This window comes from Pelobates fuscus, chromosome 3 (assembly GCF_036172605.1).
Source record: "Pelobates fuscus isolate aPelFus1 chromosome 3, aPelFus1.pri, whole genome shotgun sequence".
Classification (NCBI taxonomy): domain Eukaryota; kingdom Metazoa; phylum Chordata; class Amphibia; order Anura; family Pelobatidae; genus Pelobates; species Pelobates fuscus.
In genome coordinates this window covers 127,946,824-127,973,688 of record NC_086319.1, presented here as the reverse complement: position 1 = coordinate 127,973,688, position 26,865 = coordinate 127,946,824, and the positions used below count along the sequence as shown (strand labels likewise).

Here is a 26,865-nt window from a genome sequence, read left to right as displayed (position 1 = left end):
TTTTAATATTTCCCACTACTCAGCCCTCCTGTGGGCTCCCTCCGTGGGGAAGCCACTCCCACGCTTCCCCGCCGGTTCCCCGACCCCCAGGGCGGGTATACCGGCTGTTGGTCTCCCCATCGTGTAAATTATTACCCGTTCTCCCGTCCGCTCAGTAGGCGCGAGGAAACCCCTGGGAACGGCCCAAACGGTTCCCTGAGAGGGTTTTTCCCCGCCGCCATCGCCCGCGAGAGAGTGCCGCGTGCGCATGCCCAGCCGCGACCCGCGGCAGCCATCTTAAAGGGGCGGCAGAAAGAATTTTGCAGCTATTTTTCCCCTCAGCTCGCTCAGCCCAGCAAGAGGGCGCGAGCTGATTGGTTCAAAGGTCTGCCTGTCAGCTTGCTAGTGCTCCCAGAGGGCATTCCTGAGGGAACACTCGGTAAGCTAACAGTGCAGCCTTTTTGTTCTGTCTTTGCCTTGTCTCCTGCTGATTAACCCCTGCCCTGCTACTGCAGTGTGTAATTGTCAGAAATCTTTACTGACAGACTCTGTGAGTACAGTTATACTGCCACTGAGTACCTAACTATGCAGGCCCCTAGTGACCACCCTGCCTCTGGCCCCAGTGATTATGAGGACGCCAAGATGTCTGAACCCGTAACCCTACAAGGGGATTCGGTGGCCCCTCTGGAGCAGCTGGACTCAGAGGAGTTCCACTCGCTCCTAGACGCCACCATGTCACGGTCAGTCACCCAAGCTATTTATTCCGCAATGGGGGCTATGTCCGACAACCTCTCTTACTCCATCACCAATGCCATCAAGGCATCCACCACCAATATGCCCCGCGCTAGAGCCGCGGCAGATGGGTCGGTATGCAGGAAAGGCCGGAACTCATAATGTGCAAACTCCTACCTCCAAAAAGGAATTGACGGACAGGGTACGTCCTGTCACCACTGAGGTCGTGGGGCCCCCACGAATGAGAGCCACCCGCCGGGCAAAAGCGGCGCGGACATGGAAGAGGGCAAATGTAGATGTAGAGGAGGTTTTGAACGAGTCCGACGAGGTCGACTCCAACAAATGGGAGGTCTCCTCCCAGGACCATAGTCCGCCACGAGATCCAAATAACCCAAAGTATGATATCGCGGATTCAACCGCCATTTTAGATCCACAGGGCGAACCTCTGTTCGACCCCGATACATTTCAGAATCCTAAGTCAGCGGAATGGTTCCCAACTGAGCATGTGGCACGCTACATAGCAGCCAGAATCCGTAAGCCTTTGGATAAGGCCACCAGGAATAAACTGCGGGCAGAATGCCCACGCCCAACAGTCCCCGATATGGCCTGCGCCACACCAGACATTGATCCCAAGGTAGCACAATTCCTGGGAAAAACTGTCTGGAAAGCAAAGAAGGGACTTAATTATTCCCTACGCCATTGACAGGATAAAGTACTGGATACACTAGGCCCTAGTGCCAAATCTCTGAGCTGGTCGAAGCGGCCTTAACTGAGGGGACACCGTTAGATTTGTTAGCCATTAGAGGCTGGGCCCAGAGATCCAAGATCGGCAGAGATCGGCAACGCTAATGCTGCGCTAGCCACCGAGCGGCGCAAAACCAGAGTCACCTCATACAGCCGACGGCCTTATGGTGAGTGCAATACCTTTCCCCTCCCCGGGTATTCATATCGTGGGGGGCAGACTATTACACTTTATAGAGATCTGGCAACAATTGACAGCAGACCTTTGGGTCCTAAATACTGTCTTAGGGTACCGCATAGAGTTTGTACAGCCCCCTGTCCAAACAGCCTGGCCACACCGAATAGCATTCTCTGCACAGGACAAGAACCTGGTGACCAAAGAGATTCTCTAACTTCAAGAAAAAGGCGCAATATTTCAGGTTCCCTCACCCTTCCCGGGGTTCATGAGCAATCTATTTCTGGTACCCAAGAAGGGAGGCGGAGTCCGCCCAGTCATCAACTTGCGACCCCTAAACGCATTTGTCCGGTACCGCCATTTCAAAATGGAAGGCATCCACTGTCTACGAGACCTGCTCAGATTGGGGGAATGGATGGTCAAACTAGACCTGCAAGACGCCTACCTCCTGATCCCTATAGCGGAAGAATGTCGCCACCTGCTCTAATTTCAATGGGAAGGAGTGACATGGAGATTCCGATGCCTCCCCTTCAGACTCTCATCGGCCCCTTGGTGCTTCACCAAGTTACTAAAGCCCGTGGTCGCTTTATTGCGCAGCAGAGGCATACGAATGATCATATATCTGGACGATATGTTGCTCATTGCACACAATGCCTGCCAACTCCAACAGCATCTATCCTGGGCACTGACCCCGCTACAAAATTTGGGATTCCTCATCAATTGGGAAAAATCGGTACTTACCCCGTTCCAACACATGGAATTCCTAGGATTCCACATAGACGCAACAACCAGGACACTCAGTCTGCCAACAGAGAAAGTCAAGAGTATAAAAAAGGAGATCCGCAGGACACTGACAAGACCAGTGTTAACTCTGCGACAACTAGCCAGAGTAATCGGACTCCTATCAGCCTCCATCCAGGCAATATTCCCGGGGCCTCTACATTACAGGGCTCTGCAACGACTACGCTCGGGGCACTCATACTCCGACTCCGTGCCACTCAACCACGCAATATTCCCAGGGCCTCTACATTACGGGGCCTCTACATTACAGGGCTCTGCAACGACTACGCTCGGGGCACTCATACTCTGACTCCGTGCCACTCAACCACGCAGCCAAACAGGAACTCACCTGGTGGCTGCATCATATGGAAGCATGGAACGGCAGAGCAATCTTTGGAACTGCCCCGGACTTCATCATAGAGTCCGATGCGAGCACACACGGTTGGGGAGCGCTCTGCGGGCCTACCTCCACCGGAGGCATCTGGTCACACTCAGAGAAAGAGTTACACATCAACGATTTGGAACTCATGGCGGGGTCATTCGCCCTGAGGAGCCTCCTCGGAGCCTCCACCAACTGCTCGATTGTCCTACGAATGGACAACAAATCTTCAGTCGGCTACATCAACCACCTCGGTGGCACAAAATCGAGGATCCTGGCGGACTTGGCCAAAGATTTCTGGCAACATTGCCTGGCCCACAATATTTTGGTACAAGCGGAGTACATGCCGGGCATGTCCAACATAGTGGCGGATTGGTACTCCAGACATCTGCGAGACGCCAGCGACTGGCGACTAGACCGCAGTGTGTTCTTATGACTTCAGACACTCTGGGGCCCGATGTAAATCGATCTATTTGCGTCTCGTTTGAACTCCCAATTGCCAACATTCTTCAGATGGAGACGGGATCCAGACACCCTAGCAGCGGACGCTTTTCTCCAACAATGGCCGCACAGCCGATTGTATGCATTTCCTCCGTTCTCCCTCATAGCTCGAACACTGGTGCACCTCAGGTGGGCTCAAATGTCATTGGTCCTCATAACCCCGTTTTGGACAGCTCAGCCGTGGTATTCAACACTCATGGAGATGTCCATAGACCTTCCGAGATTATTACCAGACGTCTCACACCTTTTATTGGACTCAGGGGGCAAACCACACCCCCTGCTGGTACAGGGGCACTTCAAACTCTTAGCATGGCTGCTTTCAGGGGACCCTGGAGCATGCCAGAGGTTCCACAAGAAACTATCAAATTACTGGCAAGAGCTTGGGCACCTGGAACGAGACACTCCTACCTCTATGCCTGGAATGGATGGAGTAGTTGGTGCATGGAACAACAGGTGGATCCCATATGTGCTCCTATAAATTACCTGTTGTGCTTCCTTACCAACCTGTACAACCAGGGTTTGGCCTACCGCACCATCAACCTTTGCAGGTCTGCGATCTTAGCAGGACACCGGGGAATAGATGGGACCCCGGCAGGTCAGCAACTGTTGGTATGCCGTCTCCTTCGAGGAATTTGGTTTGCTCGTCCACCGCAACCCTGATACACGTCTCTGTGGGACGTCAATTCAGTTTTGCAACTGTTGGAAACTTGGCCACACAATGAGACACTCACACTTAAACAACTGTCAGCGAAACTGTCCATGCTCCTCTGCCTGATCTCTTTTAAGAGAGTGTCAGACGTAAGAGCGCTGGACGTTGATGCATGCTCCTTTACCCCCACGGGAGTTTCATTCAACATCTCCAGACGTACGATGTCATCAATTACCTCAGTTTCATATCCAGCATTCCCGCATAACAGTAAACTCTGCCCAGTGATCTGCTTAAAGGAATACGAGAAACGGACCCTGGAATTCAGGAAGCCGATGCACCCAGAATTGTTTTTGGCTATCAAACAAACTCACCATCCCGTATCCACAGTAACTCTCGCCCGATGGGTGAAATGGATAATGACCTTAGCCCACATAGATACAACTGTATATGGTGCACACTCTACCAGAGGAGCCATGGCTTCAAAGATTTTTAATTTAGGTTGTAAATTAGAAGACATCCTGAGAACAGCAGATTGGTCTAGGGCATCGACATTTAAGGAATATTACCGTTGACCTACAAAACATGTGTCAAGTAGAGTTATTTCACAGCTTTAAACTAGCCTAAAAGGAGCATCCATGTCCTTTAATAAAATTACCAGATTTTACTAATTACATGACGTTAAGTCATGATTTTATAAAGGACACGGAGGCGAGTATTAGCCCACCCAGATCAGATACAACAAAAATTGTATCTGAGCCCAGGTACGTTATAGGTACTTTAGTAAAATGAGTTATCATTGATATATAGTTTATGTTGGTAAATCTATCAAACAAGGAACGATTGCATGTTTAACATATAACTGATTAAATAAACAGCTCAATTTTCAATAAAATAATAAAATGAAAATAGTTGGCAAGGACACGTTTTACCATTTGTTTTCTTTGTCCTTTCCAGCCTGAAAATCTAAAGATACCCAATGATGACGGTGATTAATCCCACAGTTTAAGAGGATCAATTCCGGAAGATCCCTCGTTGCTTATGGAAGGATTCAACGTCAAGAATTCAGTTACCAGCCTTTTTGTGTTTTGGTGTATAGCGAGTTTTTTGTTAATTGCTACTGGTGATTTGTTAGCTTCGGCATCATCAGGAAAGAGGAAGAGGAGGAGGTTACATGAGAGGATATCAGATGTGGACTGTTCCTATTGGTTAAGAGATAATGATGTAATGTTAACCCTGTGAGGGTATTTATGCATGTTTTTTTCTACAAATAAACACCTTAGCTTTCTTTGCTGCTGAGGAATAAAAGAAAGAGATAAGCCTAATACTCGCCTCCGTGTCCTTTATAAAATCATGACTTTACGTCATGTAATTAGTAAAATCTCACTACATACCCACAAGGTGTTAAGCATTTATTCACTAAACATTGCATTTGTCGTGAGAAAAAATTTCCCATTCATTCAGTTAAATGGTGTTTAATTTAGCTGGTAAAATTCCTCCAAGATTTTCTTTATCAACCGAACTGAACATTAATTGAGCTACCGTGGTTCTCTGTTTTCAAATGGAACTCACTGCTCACAGCTCAGGCAAATTGAGAGTGAATTGTTACCAAAGTTCAGCCACATTTCCCTCTTATTATTAACTAGAGTGTCTAGAGCTGGGGTGTAATTCTAGGGTTAAAGGAATAACATATAAATTCAAAACCTGCATTCATAACTCTGTAGTGACACACTCCCTAGTACTAAATAGGTTCCCTCCGGGCAAAACAAATCTGTTTTAAAAAGTACATTTTATTTACCTAATTCCAGCACTTTACATTGATGATTGATGATCGCTCCTCCCCAGCCAAGAGGAGCATTGGGGACCTAATACGCAGTGCACGGCAAAGACCTTGTCCACATTCAAAATTCCATTGAGTAATGCTTTCCTATGTGGTTTGCACATCACGTGACCAAGTTTTATTTGGTCTGTTCTGCGGAAGCACCTCTAGTTGCGGTCAGTATGAGACACTGCACTGCTTACATAGCAGGGTAAAGAGGACAGGGACACGTGAATAAATTTTGAGCTATCTTCCTTTCTTTCCCCACCCCCATTTTTGTTGTTGTTCATAACTAGTTTGGTGTTAAAGTATAAGTATACATATAGCAGGGCTATCAGGACCCCATTGTCTTGGGTGCCCCTTTAAAATAATATTTATTTGCGATATTAAGCTTTGGGTTTTTAATTTACTTACATGTAAACTATAGTTTCAGTTGATATGGTAGTAAGTAACCTTGATAAGCTTTCTCTGATGAGTCATAAAATGCCTTTGGTTATTTAAACTGCAGGATGCATAACACATTTACACATCTGTTAGTCAGTAACCATCTATCCAGACCACACACCAAAACAGTTACACAAAAATGTGCAAAGTGCAAATTGCACAGACACGTAAACAAAAAGTGTAATAGTAAAAGCATTTACTGTACAAAACATTTCCCAATAAAATAATCATTTCAAAAATTAGCCTTCGCTACTTATCTGTGCAACAATTATTAATATGTGAATAAAAAGCCCATTACAAGAAATGCACTGATCAATATTTGTTTGCAATGATCAGACTATGGATTATACCCCAAAAATATTATATATAATATTAAATATTAAAGTACCACAGCGCACTCTAGTGTTCCAAATTTTAAAAGCAATGGTGTGTATTATTGTTTTTCAAAAAGTAACTGCCATAATAAGTAAGAATCGAAATATGCAACAGACCTAATACAATAAACGTGTGATTCTGAGTTAATGTATCGTGTATATAGAGTCAGGGATATGTAAAAAAAACAAAACAGGATTCAAAGGCACACTATAGTGTTAGGAATACAAACATATTGTCCTGATGCTACAGTGACCTGTTAGCTTTTTAGGTCCACGGCCCAACCCTAGAATAAAATCAAATGGTAAGTTTTACTTATCTTTGTTACCTCTATCTCTCTCCTTCTCTCTCTGTGGCAACTACACCTATTTTGCTAAGATCAGTAAAGGGACACAGTCACCCAGACCACTTCAGCTCAAGTGGTCTGGGTCCTAGGTCCATCAGGTTTTAACCCTTCAGATGCAAACATAGCAGTTTCAGAGAAACTGCTATGTGTACATTTGGGGTTAATCCAGCCTCTAGTGGCTGTCTTCAGGACAGCCACTAGAGGTGCATCTGCGATGCTGTAGGCACATTTCGCATCCATCGAGCAGAGCGTCCATAAGAAATCAACTGAAAAATGCTTTCCTATGGACACTTTGAATGTGCGCGCATGCGCTTTCGGCTCCGCTGACGTCGGACGGGGGAAGCGGAGCCGAAAGCGCATGCGCGCACATTCAAAGTGTCCATAGGAAAGCATTTTTCAGTTGATTTCTTATGGACGCTCTGCTCGATGGATGCGAAATGTGCCTACAGCATCGCAGATGCACCTCTAGGTTTTAACCCCTTCAGCGCCACGGAATGGGGTCCCTGAGGGTGGGTGCACCCTCAGGGCACTATACACCTTGTTCCAAATTATTATGCAAATTCTATTTAAGTGTCACAAAGATTAAATATTTTGTTTTTCAGTTTAACTCATGGATGGCATTGTGTCTCAGGGCTCTTTTGATCACTGAAAACAATCTCGGACACCTGTGATAATTAGATTGCCAGGTGAGCCCAATTTAAGGAAAAACTACTAAAGGAGGGTGTTCCACATTATTAAGCAGAGCACCATTTTCATGCAATATGGGGAAGAAAAAGGATCTCTCTGCTGCCGAAAAGAGTGAAATAGTTCAATGCCTTGGACGAGGTATGAAAACATTAGATATTTCACGAAAACTTAAGCGTGATCATCGCACTATTAAGAGATTTGTGGCTGATTTAGAGCACAGACGGGTTCGTGCAGATAAAGGAACATTTAGGAAGATTTCTGCCATGCATCGGATCAAGAGAGCAGGTGATAAAATACAATTACATAGCAGAAAACAGATATTTGAAGCTGCTGGTGCCTCTGGAGTCCCACGGACATCAAGGTGTACAGTCCTCCAGAGTCTTGCAACTGTGCATAAACCTTCTATTCGGCTACCACTAACCAATGCTCACAAGCAGAAACGACTGCATTGAGCAGAAAAATACATGAAGACTAATTTTCAAACATTTCAAAACATTTCCTGTTCACTGATGAGTGTCGTGCAACCCTGGATGGTCCAGATGGATGGATTTGTGGATGGTTGGTGGACGGCCACCCTGTTCCAGCAAAGCTGCGACATCAGCAAGGCGGTGGTGGAGTCATGTTTGGGCCAGAATCATGGGAAGAGAGCTGGTCGACCCTTTAGGGTCCCCGAAAGTGTAAAGATGACATCTGCAAAGTATGTGGAGTTTCTGACTGACCACTTTCTTCCCTGGTACAGAAGGAAGTACTATGCTTTCTGTAATAAAATCATCTTCATGCATGACAATACACCATCTCATGCTGCAAAGAATACCTCTGCATCAATGGCTGCTATAGGGATAAAAGGAGAGAAAGTCAAGGTGTGGCCTCCATCCTCCCCTGACTTCAATCCTATTGAGAACCTTAGGAGCATCCTCAAGCAAAAGGTCTATGAGGGTGGGAGGCAGTTTACATCCAAACAGCAGCTCTGGGAGGCTGTTCTGACATCTTGCAAACAAATTCAAGCAGAAACTGTCCAAAAACTCACAAGTTCAATGGATGCAAGACTTGTGAAGCTGCTATCAAATAAGGGGTCCTATGTTAAAATGTAATGTAACCTGTTAAAATATTTAAAAAGTTAAAATGTTGTTATAAGTTTGATTGAAATAGTTTTTAAATTCAGTAAATATGCTGCAAACACAACAAATGGCAATTTTCAGTTCTTTAAAACCTATAAAGTGTTTTAAAACTTACTGTGCGTAATAATTTGGAACAGTGCATTGTAAGTTTTTTATGTTTAAAAAAAATACTGTTATCATTAGGAGGTTTGTTCAATAAAATTTTAATTGCTCTCTTAATAGTTGATAACATGAGAATTATGCTGACTGTTATTTACACCAATTATTTAGGTAAATGAGAAAAATATCATTTGCATAATAATTTGGAACAGGGTGTAGTGTCAGGAAAACCGCTTTGTTTTCCTGACACTGTAGTGATCCTTTAATCTTGATGATCTCACCAATCCAATGCTTCCTCTATTACACATGTGCAACTATTTAATGCATCTCATGTGTTTAGCATCTCTATCTGGAGGCAGGGTGCGGAACCTGACATAACCCAGATCAAGAAATCAAATTGTTCAAAACTTTCTGAATACTTACAATGTGGGGCACTCCTGGTAGTCTTAACAGTACAGCTAACTATAGGGTTATGGTGCTTGAAGTGTCACAGTTTTTCCATGGGTGTTAGCAAACAACTAAATTCTAATATTCTATTCTTCAGAATGATCACCATTACGGATTGGGTTTTACATACTCTAAAAGTGAAGCGGATGTCACTTTCGTGGTCTTTGCATATTTTACAAAGATCCCTGAAAGTGACATCTCCACTTAGGGGTACAGTGGAAAGTAAATATACTTACCTGGAGCTGTCCTTTATTTCTACCTCCGTCTTCTTCCTGGCACTTTCTTCAACTCACAATGTTTCATTTGCTAAAGAGCCGTGTCACTGCTGTTCTTTTGTCTATGTGAAAGGGTATAACACTGGGGTCTATGGAGGATCCTGTGAGTCCACAGGAGCCTCCATAGATCAAGTTCTGCAATGAACAAAATGATGCTTGATTCTCTAACAAGGATTACTGTGATTTGACAAAATCTGAAAGAAAAGCTTTATTCAACCTCAGGAATGTAAAAAAGAAGCCCCTATATATGTCTTATGATCTATATGGAATTTGTTCGAATTTCAATTAAGTCAGTATGGATATTACATAAAGAAATCTATGAAATACTCAGAAGCGACAAAGCCACTATACAGCGTACAGGCCAACTTACAGCTTACAAACTCTAATGTGGTTGAATAAATTTTAAAATGGTAAGACATGTAATTCAACACATGGAAGTTGACTCCACCCTGTCTCTCTTGAAACCCCATCTTGCCACCTCCTGATCTATTGGACTCTTATGAACTATCATAATCACTGTCAAAATAATAATTTTTAGTAGACATAAAGTGCTGGTATTGGTGCTGAGCTTTTTAGCTACATGTGTGCCCTTAGAGACAAGCAGGTTATTGTTTTGTTTTACATCAGTACGGGGTTTAATTCCTTGAACACTTTATTTATTTTATTTGTTGTGACTTTTGTTAAATTGGACAAAAACAAACATTGTTTGAGATGCCACATGCAGTGAATATATATTTAACACAGATCAACACTTAAGTAAGTAAACCTAGTCAATGCACGTTCACCCCACAGAAACCCATTAATGTAGATTGTCCAAGAAAATTAAAACAGGATATGTACATTTTAAAGTGGGTATTTCTGAGGTACACTCAGTCTGGGCATTTCTCACAACTCTCTTTCAACACCTTATCCAGACAGCCATCATGCACTATAATTGAGTTAGAATCTGTGTGGTGGTGTAAAAAAAAGGGGTAGGAAAATTATAGCACTGCAGTACTGTGTGGTGTTGCCACTGCTAGTGGATATGTAAACGTTAACTGTTTTACCATGGCAATTTTTATTATGACTGAAATATTTGATGGAGTGCTGGCCTTAATAACCTTATGGACAAGCCACTGTTGGCCCAATCTGTGTTTTGCTTCAAATCAGGAATGTTGGAGTAGAAAGCAAAAAAATATAAAGTTATGTTACATTTCAAAAACCTACCAAGGATCATCCATTCTCCAATGTCTTATATAAACAGGTATTTTATAAAACTCACAATAAAGGGCAACTTGTTAAATGTTTCTAAATTCTATAATAAACTCCTACCTGGTTCAATTCTTCATCATTTGCCACAGCAAGAAGTATGTGCCTTGGTGTAACACGACCCTTTTTATTATCTCTTGCTGCATTTCCAGCTAATTCCAGAATTTCCGCTAAAAGGAAAAAGCAACATTTCAGTTATTACCTTTTGGTTAGAATAGAGTTATGCAAACACTGGATATCACAAATTCAAAATAACCCCAACCTAATATAAAATAATGAAGTGCAAGGAACTCGATTTACGCATTACAATAGAGGTGGACTAGGTCTGCATAAACAAAGTGATTTAATTCTTAAATGGCAGAGAATTGAGCAGTGAGACTATACACCATAACCATATTATTATGCTAAAACTGTATTGATTCTTGGAGTGTCCCTTTAAAACTATCTGACATTCACAAAAGTTACACAGTAGAAATCTATTAGATTACTTTTATAATCAATGTGCCACAATGAGGTCTAGTACCTGGTAAAATAATAAAAAAATCTTTTTACCGCTACTGTACATAAAGGAGAGTGGAAACATATTAAATGGCAACATGTATTATAACGTACACTTAAAGGAACACTGTAGGCACCAGATCCTCTACAGCTTATTGTAGTGGTTATGGTGTGTGTAGCCTGTCCCTGCAGGCTTTTCAATGTAAATGCTGCCTTTACAGTGTGCAGCACTGGCATTCAGCATCCACACACTGCACAGAGACACTGAAAGTTCCCCATAGAGATGCATTGATTCAATGCATCACTATGACGAGATGGGATTTTGACACGCATATGCGATAGCCTTCCAATACTTTCATATGGGAAAGTATTAGATTGGCTGAGATCATCAAGACGATTTTAACCCGCGATCAGAGCGGAGCTGGTCATCTATAATGCCCCATCAGGATTATAGTGTCAGGACACATTTGTTTTCCTGACACTAGTGTTCCTTTAACCTTATATGTTACCACTCTGGGTGAAAGGTTCAGAAGTGAGTTTATAACGGTTTCTTCATTATATATAGTTCTGACATAATTTGGAAGCCCATGGTATTAGTGTCCTGAGCTTGCATCTACTGATGCGGTACTACTGCTGTTTTACTTCCTAACCCAGGAGGACAGTATAAAATACAAAATTTGGGGCGGTTTCATCAAACCCAGAAAGCTAGGTAGGTATGTGGTATCAGTTTACACGTTGCTGTGCCCACATAGATCAACCAAAATTAACCATTTCAATACCATATGAAAACTGCTCTTCTTCCTAAACGCCATTTAGGAAACATTATATGCCTAGTAGCCCTGAATTGAAAGCAAACAGACTGAGCAAGCAGTGCCTAGAATACAAAGAAGTTATATGGGTCTATGTGCTGCATAAATGCGGTGCAATGAAGCTCACATCACTATCATTAATATCGTGCATCCTCCAATAAGGCCCTCAAACCTCCCTTTACCTGCTAGGAACATCTCAACATACAGAGAGGCTGCAGCAGGGCTCCCTATACTGGGTTGGAAAAGTGTACCTCAACACAGACAGAGATAGAGGAGTGCATCCACCTCCATCTACACAATATAAAAGCTACTATAGCTATATGTTTCCTTCTTTTTTTGTTTGTTTTTTGTGGGTGGCTGTGGGGAGGGTTTCTGTGCAAATGATTTTCCAAGTTAAAGCATATCTGTTACCATAAATAAACTTGATGTGTTTCGTAAAACACATAAGGAAAAGAAGGGACAATGTTTCCTTATAGCAGTCGAGTTGGCAAAAATTGTCAATGGATCTGTTTTAGTTGCCAACCAGATTTATCCACAACCCATCAGTAAAATCAATGCTACTAATGGGCAAATAGAGACATCATAGGGCATAGGTAGAGAAGATACAAATGGCTGTGCACAGTTATTGAGATACGGCACATGGAAGAAAAGATAATAAATATCAATAACAGCAAGTGGCAAGGAAGGGAGTATAATCTTTACAGGCACACTAGAACACTATAGCATTAGGAATACAAATGTGTATTCTTAACACAATTGTTCTAGTCAATGGCAGTGGCATCCGGCTTCTAAAATTGACATTCAGGAAGTGCGAAGTGATGCCAGTCAGGGGTGCCTCTAATTAGCTTAAGTGGTATTAAGTGATGCTATATTCATGTAATTGTGTAATTTTTTTTAAAATGATGACAGTTTTCTTTTAAAGTAACACAAGCGCCACAATTACAGTATGTCTGGGGTGACCTGAACACCCCAAATATAAGTAGTCAAACATTTACTAACAGTTTGACTTCTTACCTGGAATCTAATAGTGGTTTGACTACTTACTTTATGGGACGCCATATCACTTCCCGCAACACTAAAGTGCTGTACACGTTATGGTTTCTTTGAGTGTTCCTTTAAAATATATATATATATATATATATTTTTTTTTTATTCATGTTCATTTTAATAAAGCACTATCTATATTTTGCAATACAAAATGGGGGCCACTTGCAACCTGGAGTGTCTTTTTAAGACAGATGTACATTTCTAGTAAGACAATTGAGTCAGATAGCAAAGTGTGGCCTGTAAATGTATGCTAATGTAGGTTGTTTTACATAGATCGCTCCAAAGCTTAGCTCAGTCCTGTTATAGTCCCAAATAAGTTACAGTCCCAAATAAGAACTGATGGTTTCATGAACATATTTTATTCGGGTACTAGTCTCATCCTAAATTACTCTATGATGCTTTATTAGCACATATTATTGTGTAGAAGATGTGTATGTGTTAAACAATATTTACAAAGCACTACATACCAAAGGTATTTATCATGTTTAGTATTCTGCAAAGTAAACAAGCCAGACTTGTTCTGTAATTAAACTTGCTTTGCAACTAACATATGGAACACTAGTGAAGGCAAATTTCTTAGCTGCATTAAAGATTTGCATTTTGTAACCTAGGCATTCCTTTTAAAGAAACACTCTAAGGACTCTAAGGATAACAATAAATGTATTTATGGACTCTAAGGATAAAAATAAATGTATTTATTTATAACATTAGTGGGTTATTTATTCTCTTTATATCACCACCACCTGAAAACAGCAACACAAAACACTTTATTCGCCAGGAAACCAGCGCTGGGATGTACTTCACCAGGCAGCCGGTCCTCCTCTTCTGAGAGCATCAAAAGTGTTTATCTCAGTTTAATCTAATGCTTCTCATTGAGAAGCATATGCACAGCATTATATCATGTGCTGCATGATGATGCTGAATATGAAGACCTTCAAAAATTGAAACCCTTCAACTAGGAGGTGGCTCAAGTGACTGTGTCTGTCATTGCTCTCATTAAAACATTGCTCTCACAGTTAGAACAACAACATAGGGAAGAGCTTTTTTATCTGTAGGAAGGGCATTAGTTTAATAAATTTAGAGACATGAGAAAAAATGCCCTATCCAAATAGGTTTCTTAAACATACCCTTTAATTTGATTGATTAAATATAACATTCAATCAAAATTCTATTAAAAACGTAAACAAAAAAGGAAAAAATAATAGGAAAAGAAAGAAGGGAGAAACTAAGGATATTTACAAAATACACTCCAATTCATAGGTATTTGGAACCAGATAACAGGATATGTGTATGTAATTTGGCCAGTTTTACATAAACATACTCCTACTATTGGGTAATTTTTCAACATTTCAGGAGCCTGCTTGTCGAAACAGTGACACCACCAACAGACCAGCTGGCTCTGCAAAGCACATTCCCCACCCGGGTAGATCTTAATCAGGCGACCTCAGCACTCCACGCGTCCATCAGAGCAGATCTTCAGCTGATGTGGTCTGCATGGCCCAAGTGGAGGCGGATCACGACAGCATCCTGGCGGCCCAAACTGCTATACTACACTAAAACACCAAACAGAACAGCTGCAATCTATGGCATGTCATATAGAGGACCTTGACAATAGGGTCCGCAGGCAAAACCTGAGAATCAGAGGCCTACCCGAAGAAACCCCCGATCAACACAAAGGCCTACTTACTACAATCTTTAATGGCCCCCTGAACCGCACCAGGGACATTCCTATCAAATTTTGTCCTGGCTCACAGGGCCCTGAGACCCAGGGGCCCACCTGATTCCCCTCCGTGGGACGTTATATGCTATCTGGCCCTATACTCTCTCAAGGAGGACATTTTAAAAACAGCACGCAACAACATTGACCATGAGGGTCAACCCATTCAACTATTTCCGGACCTATGCCTGGCCACGTTGGACTACCGCAGAGCACTGAAACCCCTTACCCCCGCACTGGTTGCACAGAAAGTCCCAGTCTGGGGTCCCAGACAGATCCGCACTCAACAAGACTTGCAGGAGTTCTTACAGGAATTAAAATCACCAACCCTCCACCTGAATTGGCCGGACCCCTAGACTTCTAGAACGGTCCTACACCACCACCGATGGGACTGACCCAAGTGCAGAGATGGAACTGGACTAGAATGGAGACCACAAGACCGTCAGGGGCCACATGCTAAAGGACACCCTGCAAGCACCTTTACAGTAACGGCGGCCTGGGAATGTGTAACCATCACCCGGGGCACACTGGGACTATGAACCACACATGCAGCACTGACCAATACGAACAGGTACCCTCCACAATCAAGGCCGTGTGCAAAGCTAAGGGTTTGCACACGGGTGGGGATATACGGGTACTGGAGGCCACACAGATACAGCCCGAAATCACCCACTCCAAACTATGGGACTCCCCATAGGGAAGATATCTACCACTATACAAGGGGGGGGGACTGCTCACCAGCGGGTGCTTGGAGGTGGAGGACGCTACCGCCATTTCCCCATAGATTCAGGGTTGTGGGGGGGCTGTTGTGGTGGAGTTTGTGCTGCTGGGGACTAGGGGTGGGGGAGAGTGCCTCAGCGGGTGGGATACAGCAAGGGATAATGTGTCTGACGAGGGCCTATAAATTTTGCTTTATGAAACCACAATCTATGGCAATTCAACTTCGGAGCAGGAGGGGTCAGGGGACATCGAGGGGTCTCTTCTAAGTGAGAGTTTTATTCCACCCTCTCGCTGGGAGTGGCCTCACGGCCCGCCGGCCGCTGTGCATTGTACCGGGGCCTTGGACCGCTCTTTCACGGTCAAGAGTGGCCGGGCCATGCTCCCAATATACTGGGGTGTACTGATTGCGTTGGGGGGACTCGACTGGGCTGACTGGTGTGGCCGTTCCGACTCTAACCCCGCCTGCACCTTTGTCCTAAGTTGTATGTTTACACTGTTTATTTTTGTTATTGTTTTTTGTTGCTGTTGGTTGCTGACTTGGGTCGTGGCGTTCGCGGGGGTTAGCAACGGCTTAGCAACACTACCCTCCTCCGAAGATGATCTCATACCCATACGCCCCTCCCCCTCACTGGACACGGTCCCTCTGGTTCCCCCCTCTGCCATCCCCTCCTCACACCTTTTAAACCACCCAGATCAACTCAAACTATATTTTACTGAGAGAGATACACCAGATGTCACTCCCCTCTGCCTGTGGGAGGCTCACAAATGCATCATACGAGGCCATTTCATAGCGAAGGGAACAGCGCTGAAAAAGGACAGAGCCACTTGCTTCTCGACCCTACTCTCAGACATACAGTCGTTAGAAACGCGACACAAACAGACACAGCTCCCCACCGACTGGACCCAGCTGACTGTGCTGCTTTGGGACCTATCCTAAACACAAACTACAAAAGGGCATATTTGCACTCTAAATCTTTCTTTTATACGAATGCCAATAAGTGTGGGGCCCTAATGGCTGGCATTATAGCCAAAAAGAGGATGTCGACCTACAATCCTCAAAATTAGGGCTAGGGGACGGGCAACTGAAATACACATCATCAGAAATAGCAGAAACCATTAGTGAATATTACCCAGACCTCTATTCGCTCACACCACACACAGGAGAGACGCCCGCAGGCAACAGGACTGTGTGCATAAAGCAATACCTGGAATCTCGCCTAAGTAAACGCCTCACACCGAAAGCAGTGACAGACCTAGAGGAAATGATCACGGCAGAAGAACTGTCGTGGGCCCTTAAAACCACCAAGCTCGGGAAGTGTCTGGGGTCAGATGGCCTGCCAACACAGTATTACAAACAATACGGAGAGGTCCTCTCCCCCCTCCTGCTTGCCGCACTCAATTCGCTCTGAGAGGAAACCCAATTTCCCCCACAGGCCTTTGTGGCAAACATCTCTTTGATACTCAAAGAGGGCAAGGACGCAGAGCAATGTGCAAATTACCACCCGATATGGATATGGAATGGAACCTGACAGGGGTGCCCCTTCTCGCACTTGCTCTTCGTCCTTGCCCTCTAACCCTTTCTGAATTCGATTCGGAACAACCCCAACATTTGGTGGCGGCATACGCAGATGATTTGCTATTTTTCGTCACCGACCCAGAGTCCTCTATGCCTACCAATATGGAGGAGTTCACAGCATATAGGGCGCTATCAAACTTTAAAATTTATTTCACTAAATCCACTATTCCATTCACCACTCAAGAGCATCAACTCTTAAACAAAGACTAATTTTCCAGTGGTCTGACACTTCCCTGAAATACATAGGCATTGTGATCACGAAAGACCTTCCCCAGCTATACCAGTCTTACTTCCAACCACTTCTGACTACACTCCACAAAGATCTTGAGGAATGGGCGAAGCTCTGCCTTTCATGGTTTGGCAGAGTTGGGGAGCTCAAAATTAACCCAGGGTGCTTTACCTGTTCCAAACTGTACCAAACACTTTCCCAGAGGCTTTTTTTTTTTACTTTGTTCACTCCATGTCCCTTAGATTTTGCTTGTCTAAACTCAAAGCACAGATCCACCATGATGTCCTCACCTTACCGAAGGTAAGACGGGGCTTAGCCTTGCCGGACTTTAGGATGTACTACGGAGCCACACGCATTAATGTATAATGGAATGGGACCAAGCAGGGAGTATCTAAACTCTGGAAGAACGTAGAGTCGACACACATAGCCAGACCGGTTCCCGTCCTCCCTTGGCTAGACCACCATCAAGGCAGACAGCTGGCCGCTCCACACCCCCTCATCAAAGCGGCCGCTCTACACCACCTCACACTCACTACTGCACCATCTCCATTACTCCCCCAGGCCCACAATATGTCCTTCCCCCCGGAAATGTAAGATAGAACCCTAAAATGCCTACTAGGACAAGAGATACCCCTGCCATGCCCTTGACAATGGAAGGGTCAGGCCCCTGGAGTTAATGGCACCAAACAAAAGGCCATCATTTATGATGAACTCCCGTTATAAACAGCTAACTGAATTCGCACTATCACCCCAGTCAACTCCACCTCGAGACCACTCACAGACATTGTGGTGCTATGCATGGGCCCAGATCCACTGGCAAGGGGCCTGTCCACACTCTGCGGCATGTTCATGAAGTTCAGGAGATTGCCACCGCCGAGCTTCATGGGGAGGTGGGAGGTAGCCTTGGGGACCACTTTTTCTCCTGAACAATAGGCCAAAATATGCACTCTCACGCTACACTGTGCACCATCTAGTGGGGTACAGGAAACGACCTAGAAACTGCTAGCCCTGTGGTATTGCTCCCCACAACACACCCATACCTATAACCCTCCGCCGATACTTGCTGGAGGTGTGGCAGGGAACTAGGCACCTTCATCCACTAATGGTGGGTATGCCCTCAGATTAGACCTTACTGGGCGACTATCCACACACTCATAGAACGGTTTTCAGATGACCTGCCACCACTGATCCCTGCAGCATTTCTCATACACCAACCCGCAATGCGCAACTCGGCATACAAAAAAATCCTTGCAGATAAGGATCTTTAACGTCGCCAAAAGCTTGATTCCTCTTTACTAGAAAAAACAGACAGTGCCTCCCCTGACCCTATGGTACCAGCCCATGGAAGAGTTCAGGGTTCTGGAGGAGCTCTCCCTACAGGCGGAGTTGAGATCCCAGATGTATATGACAATCTGGACACACTGGATCCTCTCCACTGAAAGACCCAACTTTCAAGCCCTTATCCACTAACCGAGTGACTACTACCACGACAGACATCAGGGAACATTGACAACGAGACCAAACGGAGGGACACACACTCCTCAAACTGGACGGCCCCCTCACCCTACAGGAAGGGGGGGCGGAGGCAGAGGGGGGACACCACAATACGAAGAGACACTATATTGGCCAATCAGCTGCTAAAGATTGAAGTCACGTGACACTACCGAATCAACCTTCCTCGACTCCCATCCCACCCTCGTCCTTCACCCGCATGGCCGCTCCCTCCCTTCTCCCCCTCCCTGCCCCTGCAGAGCCACACGCCTTGGCTATGCTTGCCTAGAGTTCGTAGCACCTGCCCTGGGAAGGAAAGTAATATCGATGGGGAGTCATTAGAGCAGGGACACTCCACCAGCCAACCACCAACAAGACGGGGAGGGGAGAAAGAAAACCCTAGCTGGCTGCGGCTGCAAATCCTTCAGTAACCCCCCGACAGCAGTAGGGGCAATCCTATAGTAATGCCCACACTACCCACATACCAAGATCCGCCACCGAGCGAGCCACAGAACCTAGTGCTCAAGCAGTATTCCAGATACCTATATGCTCCACACTACTTCCCTGCAGACCTGCGGATCCAACAGCTTAGTTGTATATATGTTATGTCATGAGTACCTACGCGTACTACCGGAGTTGCTACCATCAATTTGAGGCAACGCAAAAATACGGGACCTGCGAGTCCTCAACTGCTCAGAGCCTGCGAGCCCACACCAACATTTACCGTATTCGCACCTCATTCTGATCTTCGTGTTTTGTTGGGGACCTGCAAGTCCCATGTTGCTTTCACGTCAAAATTGCATACCAGGCACGAATGGCTGAACCAATAAAAAAATGTATTAAAAAAGCTAAACTATGAAAATAAAAATTAACCAGATCTCAATTTATTATTGGGTACATAACAAAAGGTTGAAAGGATACCCAATTGTAGCAGTATGCTTATGTAAAACTGGCCAAACTACATACACATATCCTATTATCTAGTTCCAAATACCTATGAATTGGAGTGTGTTTTGGAGTTGGAGTAAATATCCTTAGTTTCTCCCTTCTCCCTTCTTTCTTTTCCTTCTTTTCTTATTATTCCTTTTTTGATTATATATTTTTGTATACGTTGTTAATAGAATTTTGATTAAACGTTTTATCAATCAAACTCAAGCGTATGTTTCAACCTCATAAGAAACCTATTTGGATACGGCATTTTGTTCTTATTTCTCTAAATTTGCTCTCACAGTTAATTCTTTTCCAGTGGCAATGTTTTACATAACCAGGCAAAAAGGGTTTATGCATCAATATCACTTTAATAAGATTAAAGGAACAATATAATGTCAGGAATATAAATGTGTATTCCTGACACTATAGCTCTAAATATCTGTATAATTCCCCTCTCACCTCCAGTTAAAAAGGTGATTTTACTCAACTTTCTCCAGTGCCGCAGTGGTGTGGTCGCGGCTGGCCAGCCATATTTCGCCCTGTTGGCCGAGATCATCAGAAAAGCAGTGGGAGGCTATCGCGCATGCATGGCAAAATGCATCTCCTCATAGAGATGTATTGACTCAATGCATCTCTATGGGGAAAGCTTGGCGTCCCCATGCAGAGCGTGGAGATGCTGAACGTCAGCCCAGGAAACACCTCTGTAGGATGGCTGAGTGACTGCCACTGGATAGGTCCCTAGGCAGCAATGTTAAACACTGCCTTTTTTCTGTAAAGGCAGTATTTTCATTAAAATGACTGCAGTAACAAGCTACAGACACCAGAACAACTACATTAAGCTGTAGCTGTTCTGGTGACTATAATGTCCCTTTAATTAACTAGCTATAATTAATGTGCATTCTGGGATTTCACATTCAACTAAGAATTAAGAAGAACTTGGAGGAAATTGACAGTTTTAGATCAAAGCAGCAAAATGTAAAACATCCTCAAAATTAGCAAAATTGAGGCGTGGCCTGGCAGCTCGAGGAGATGGTCGTGTGAGCTGTTAGCTCCAGCGAGGGTACGTACTAAACAGCGATTAGAAGAGAATTCCTGACCTGACCCAGCACTTATACACCACCACACGACGCCCGAGATAGCCATGGCACAAAGAACAACCAAAAAAAACAAAATTCGCCCTGCAACTATGAAAATCGCGGCACTTACACCTCCGCGACGGACCTCTCAAAATGGCGCCGGCGGCCCAACATCTCCCGCGGCACGCTCAGATAGAAGTGACAGCACCTCAATTTCAATAGGGACTGCTATACCAACGTCGGAATCGACCCTTCAAAGACTGCTACAAGATTTACAACAATCGCTCCAGGCAGACTTCTCCAAACTAGCCCGTGATGTGAGGGCAGATATACAGGCTATTGGGGAACGCACATCTCTACTAGAAGATAAATCGGAAGAGATTATTGCTGCCCACAACTCCCTAGCAGGTGCTTATGACGCCATGGAAGAAAAACTCACCTATCTCACAGCAAAGGTAGCCGATCAAGAAGATCGAGACCGACGTAACAATATACGTATTAGGGGGATTTCTGAGGAAATAGGCCCCGCGGAACTGAGAGAATATACTGTCAACTTCTTCAAAACACTCTGTCCGGAACTCTCAGACCGGGACCTATGTTTGGACCGAGTGCACAGGCTGCCAAAGCCCAAATTTCTAGCTCCCTCTGTGCCCAGAGATGTTATCACCCGAGTGCACCACTTTGTCTCCAAAGAAGCCATAATGCGCGCGGCGCGAATTACCAGCAACACGCCAGCTCAATATGACGGGATTAAATTATTCGTGGATTTATCTGCAGCCACCTTAATGAAACGTAAGGAATTTATGCCTGTCACCAAAGCATTACGAGACTCTGAGATATCTTACAAATGGGGCTACCCCACACGTATTATAATCAAGAAAAATGGTTTGGAACATCAGATCAGATCCCTGGCGGAAGGAGTAAAGCTATTGAAGGAGTGGGACATCTCTATTGAATATCCAGAAGATGGCAATTCTACTAAAATCACGCACAAATCACCTACGAAGATCACTAAAGACTGGACTCAAGTGGCGCGAAACAAATGAGACTTTACCCTTCGTAGCTGCCAAATGCAGCCTTGATCTTTCATGACGGTGATCCGTGAGGACACGTGAGAAAACTATACCGTTAACATTATTATTGTTTCTGTTATTGCTATTATCGTTTTTTTTATTGTTAAGTATGTATATCTCTATGCCAGGCGGTATCTGAAGGTCAAGATATCCAACAGGCTAATAGCTCCACCAATCTTTTAAATACTCTGGATTTAGGGCGTTACTGGCCGTTGCCGTGGCCTTGAAATTATCTCCCCTGAAAGTGCAGGTCTTACTGACCGTTGGCGACCGGAGGTCACCATGCAGAATGGGCACTAAGAACTGCGAGGTCAGGCACACATAATCAACATTTACCCTCCCCCATTATGGCTCCGAAGGGCCGAAACTTTTTACTTTTATTTGGACAGTGGACTCTATGTCCTGGTTTGTCCTTATGTATATAGTTGCCCTAGGGCATTATGTTTGTTATGTACACCTTGTATCCCTCCCCCCGGTGTCACGAGATATAGCACCATATACCAGCAGGTTCAGATTCACTAAGGGCTGTGTTGTACTTAATTGGATATGCATGAACAGTAAGGTGCCAAAGAGGCTTGGCGGACAGGTTCATTCAGGCTATAAGGATAGGAAATACTGTGATGCCCTAGACCTCAAAACTTTTCATGTTCAACCATACCGGTACCGCTCAACATTGTTTGTGGTAATGCACCACACAGGCGCACATAATAAGCACGGCACAAGGGCCAAATGGGCAATTGACATAAAAATTTTAAGTGACGGTATAGGTATTAATCTAGGCTCCTATCAAAAGGCACTTGCAATGATGTCGCTGGATGCACATACTTCCACTATCTATGGCCTTAACTATAATGTCCCTTAACGCCAAAGGCCTGAACTCCCCTCACAAGAGGAGACTGGCATTGGCTGAAGCAAAAAAGCTAGGAGCAAATATAGCATTCTATCAAGAAACCCATTTTTTGAAGGGCCATATGCCTAAATTTTATTCCAAATCCTTCCCAATTAATTTTCACACTGGTTATACCAAAAAGAAAAGAGGGGTGTCGATATTGGTGCACAAAGATGTGGTTTTTGCACTCCAAAAAGTTGTGAAGGACAAGGAGGGTAGATTCATCCTCATTCAATGCAGCATAAATAATGAACTATACACACTACTGAACGTGTACGGTCCACATGAGAATCAAATAGATTTTGCGAATAAAATGGTTTCTCTAGCTCACATGCACTCTGTTGGGACGCTAATTATAGGAGGGGACACAAATTTTATTCTAGACAGTGGCCTAGATACCTCATCAGACACATCAGTAACACATGCAACCGCTCAAAAAAGATCTCATGTGGCAACACACATTAGAACAGCAATACATGATGCGGGACTATTAGACATATGGAGGGTGTTACATCCCTCAGAAAAGGATTACACGTTCCACTCTCAGGCACATAATTCGTATTCACGAATTGATAGATTCCTGACTCATGCATCCATTACACCGACAGTAATGGCAGCACATATCGGGGTCATTACGTGGTCTGACCATGCCCCTATTACCATATCGATAAAAGAAAAATTTTCCACCATAGGAAGGGGAACTTGGCGTCTCAATGACACTTTATTAAAAGACCCTCTGATCGTTGCCCAAATTAAAGAGGATTTGACCTCTTATTTTGAACTTAATACCACCCAAGACTCCACCATAGACACAATATGGCTGGCCCATAAGGCAGTAGTAAGAGGTCTGTTCATTAAACATGCTAGCCGAGCCAAACGCATAAGAGAGGAAAAATATCGCAAACTTTTAGCAGACATAACGGCTCTTACGCACACTAATAAAAATAGTCCAACCCCAGCGCAATCTAGTGAACTGAGGAAACTCCAAACTACACTACAGGAATTTGAACTAGAAAAAACAAACTATATGCTACAAAGATGTAAATTTAAATTCTTTGCACATGGGAACAAATCTGGTGCGGTGTTAGCATCCAAACTGAAAGCACGAATGGCCAACTCACGGGTGGCTTGGCTCCAATCCTCCGACAATAGCAAAATTACCAACCCCCAGAAAATCGTAGACGAATTTGCACAATACTATAAGAAACTATACAACCTTCGGGAAGACGCAGACACACACACGCCATCGCTAGCCCAAGTTCAGGATTTCTTAGAATCAGTTAACATTCCCAAGCTACACAAATCAGACATGGATCTCCTCACATGCCCGATTACCGACACTGAAGTGTTACAGGTGATTAAGACTTTACCCGCACAAAAATCACCAGGACCAGATGGCCTCCCTAACATCTACTACCAGACGTTTTCTGGGACTCTCATTTCCCCTCTTACAATGCTCCTAAACCACTGTTTCCTAAACGGCAATATGCCACAGGAGATGTTAAGAGCCCACGTCTCCACTCTGCCGAAACCAGGCAAACCAGCCACTCTATGTCAAAATTTCCGGCCTATTTCATTGCTGAATTGTGACGCAAAATTGTATGCTAAAATCTTGGCTGAGAGAATGAAACACATAATGACAAGGATAATTCACAACGACCAATCTGGCTTTGTTAAACACAGGCAAGGTTCAGACAATACGAGAAAAATTTTGAATATATTGTCCCATATGGAATCACAGAATATGGAAGGTCTTCTCTTAGCGCTGGACGCGGAGAAGGCCTTTGATAGGCTAAATTGGTGCTATATGGAGCAAGTCCTCCTAAAATTTGGGTTTCCTACAATATTTATCACTGGGATCTTTACCCTATATTCTAACCCTACGGCTAATGTTTCTAATGCTGGCTTTTTGTCGCAGCCCTTCCCAATTACCAATGGTACCCGCCAAGGTTGCCCTTTATCACCCCTATTGTTTGTGCTGTCCTTGGAACCTTTAGCTTATAAAATACGAGAATGTAAAGAAATCACAGGGGTTCAGGTATCTGCTAAGGAGTATAAACTGTCCATGTTTGCTGATGATGTTTTAATATCTCTGTCTACACCAATGCAAGCCTTACCCCACCTCATGCAAATTTTAGACGAATATAGTGCAATATCATACTATAAACTGAATAAAGCAAAAACTCAAGCCCTACCAATCAGACTTCCTACAACTGCAGTACAAAAATTAAAGAACACATTCTCCTTTGATTGGAGACACACACATATTACCTACTTAGGGATTAAAATAACACCTACTCTTAGAGGCATCACCACTCATAACTTGTCTCCTTTACCACTACTGTGCACACGATTACTCCATAAATGGAAAGATGTTAAGCTGTCCTGGATGGGAAGGATCAATGCCATTAAAATGGTGATACTCCCCATACTATTATATATCTTCCGAATGATTACAATTCCAATCTCACCTACGCTGAGCAAACACATTCAACGCATAATTACTACGTATATATGGGAAAGGAAAAAGCCGAGGTTACCATTGTCCTTACTCCAGACCCCAACTAATGGGGGTGGATTGGGTGTCCCCAATATCTTAAATTATCAAAGAGCGGCTGTGTTGGAAACAGCGGTTAAACTCCACGCCCCTAAGAACACCATACAATGGGTGGACCTTGAAAACGAGTACAATCCGAAAAGCTCAATTCCGGAATACATGTGGACCCCCAAAAGCCTTCGAGATCCTACATGTACCTTGCTACCACTGTCGAGGTTCTCAATAAAAGCATGGGATAGCATACACCGCAATCTCACTACTGAAAATAAATTCTTGCCGTGGGCCCCACTGACTACTCTAAACACAATATCGCCTTGGTTATCTCTAAATAGATGGAAAGATCTGGGAATCTCCCGCATTATTGATCTTTGTAGACAAGGCGAAATCAAACCGTTCCCAGAATTGCAAGCCACATATAACCTACCTCACTCATATATCTTCCCCTACTTGCAATTAAAAAGCATAATAGGGAACAAAGTAATAACATCTTTGGGAGAGACACAGGACAAGGTGGGAGACAGGATCGCTCTATATGACAGATGCCATAAAAACCCGATTAAAAACAAAACTTTATCTCTAAGCTACTCAGTACTACAGAACCTGATCCCTACCACAGAATTTAAGTTTAAAACACAATGGGAAAGGGAAGTTCAATTGAACTTTACTAATGAGCAATGGATCAAATCGATACTAGCATTAAAAGGGATAACATCTTGCTATTCCCATTTAGAGGCCCATAAGAAACTAATTTTCCGATGGTACCTAACACCCGACAGACTTCATAAAATTTATCCAAATTCTCCGGATAGATGCTGGAGATGTAGTCGAGAAAAGGGAACCATGTCCCACATTTGGTGGGAATGTAACATTATTGCTCCCCTATGGGGCGAAATTAAGAATTTATGGACCAAGATTTATTCACAAACTCTTAAACTAACAATGCCCGTAGGCATCTTTCTTAGGCTACCTGACGATTTAGCTGTCCCAGACAGACAAATACTCACGGTAATGATACTGGCGGTTCGCAACCTAATTGCCACACACTGGAAGCAGACAATATGCCCACCCTTACCACTGCTTCACCAAATAATTCGAGCATATCTAAAATATGAAATGCTCTCTGCCATTACTCCCAAACAGCAAGAAACCTCGCAATATAGTTGGACACGATGGTCTTCCTTAAATATGGAAAACACAGGGTGAAGAGGTGATTTAGTGCTTCAACACACAGCCCCCCACACTACAACCGTTTAACAGGATGCACTAATGCACTACCTGCACAATATTACTGTAAATATCATAATCTCGCTCCTCTTTAGTTGTATATCTCTTGCAAGACTATTGACGCAATGTATGTAATTGTAGGGTTTGCTGCAAAATACTACTACTGTTTTTAGTTTGTATAACTGGGACATATGTATCTAGTACGATGTGAAAATAGTATACTATCATATTAACTTGTCAA

At 43.8% G+C, this 26,865-nt stretch overlaps 1 protein-coding gene across 2 annotated transcripts in view; it reads right to left on the bottom strand.

The window, feature by feature from the left end:
- Positions 1–26,865, bottom strand: part of LOC134602514 (core histone macro-H2A.1) — an 80,140-nt gene that overhangs the window by 37,279 nt on the left and 15,996 nt on the right. For both annotated transcript variants that reach the window (XM_063447459.1, XM_063447460.1), the window contains exon 3: positions 10,852–10,958. In XM_063447459.1, the coding sequence (XP_063303529.1) occupies positions 10,852–10,958 (107 nt within the window). The remainder of the gene's footprint in view (positions 1–10,851; positions 10,959–26,865) is intronic.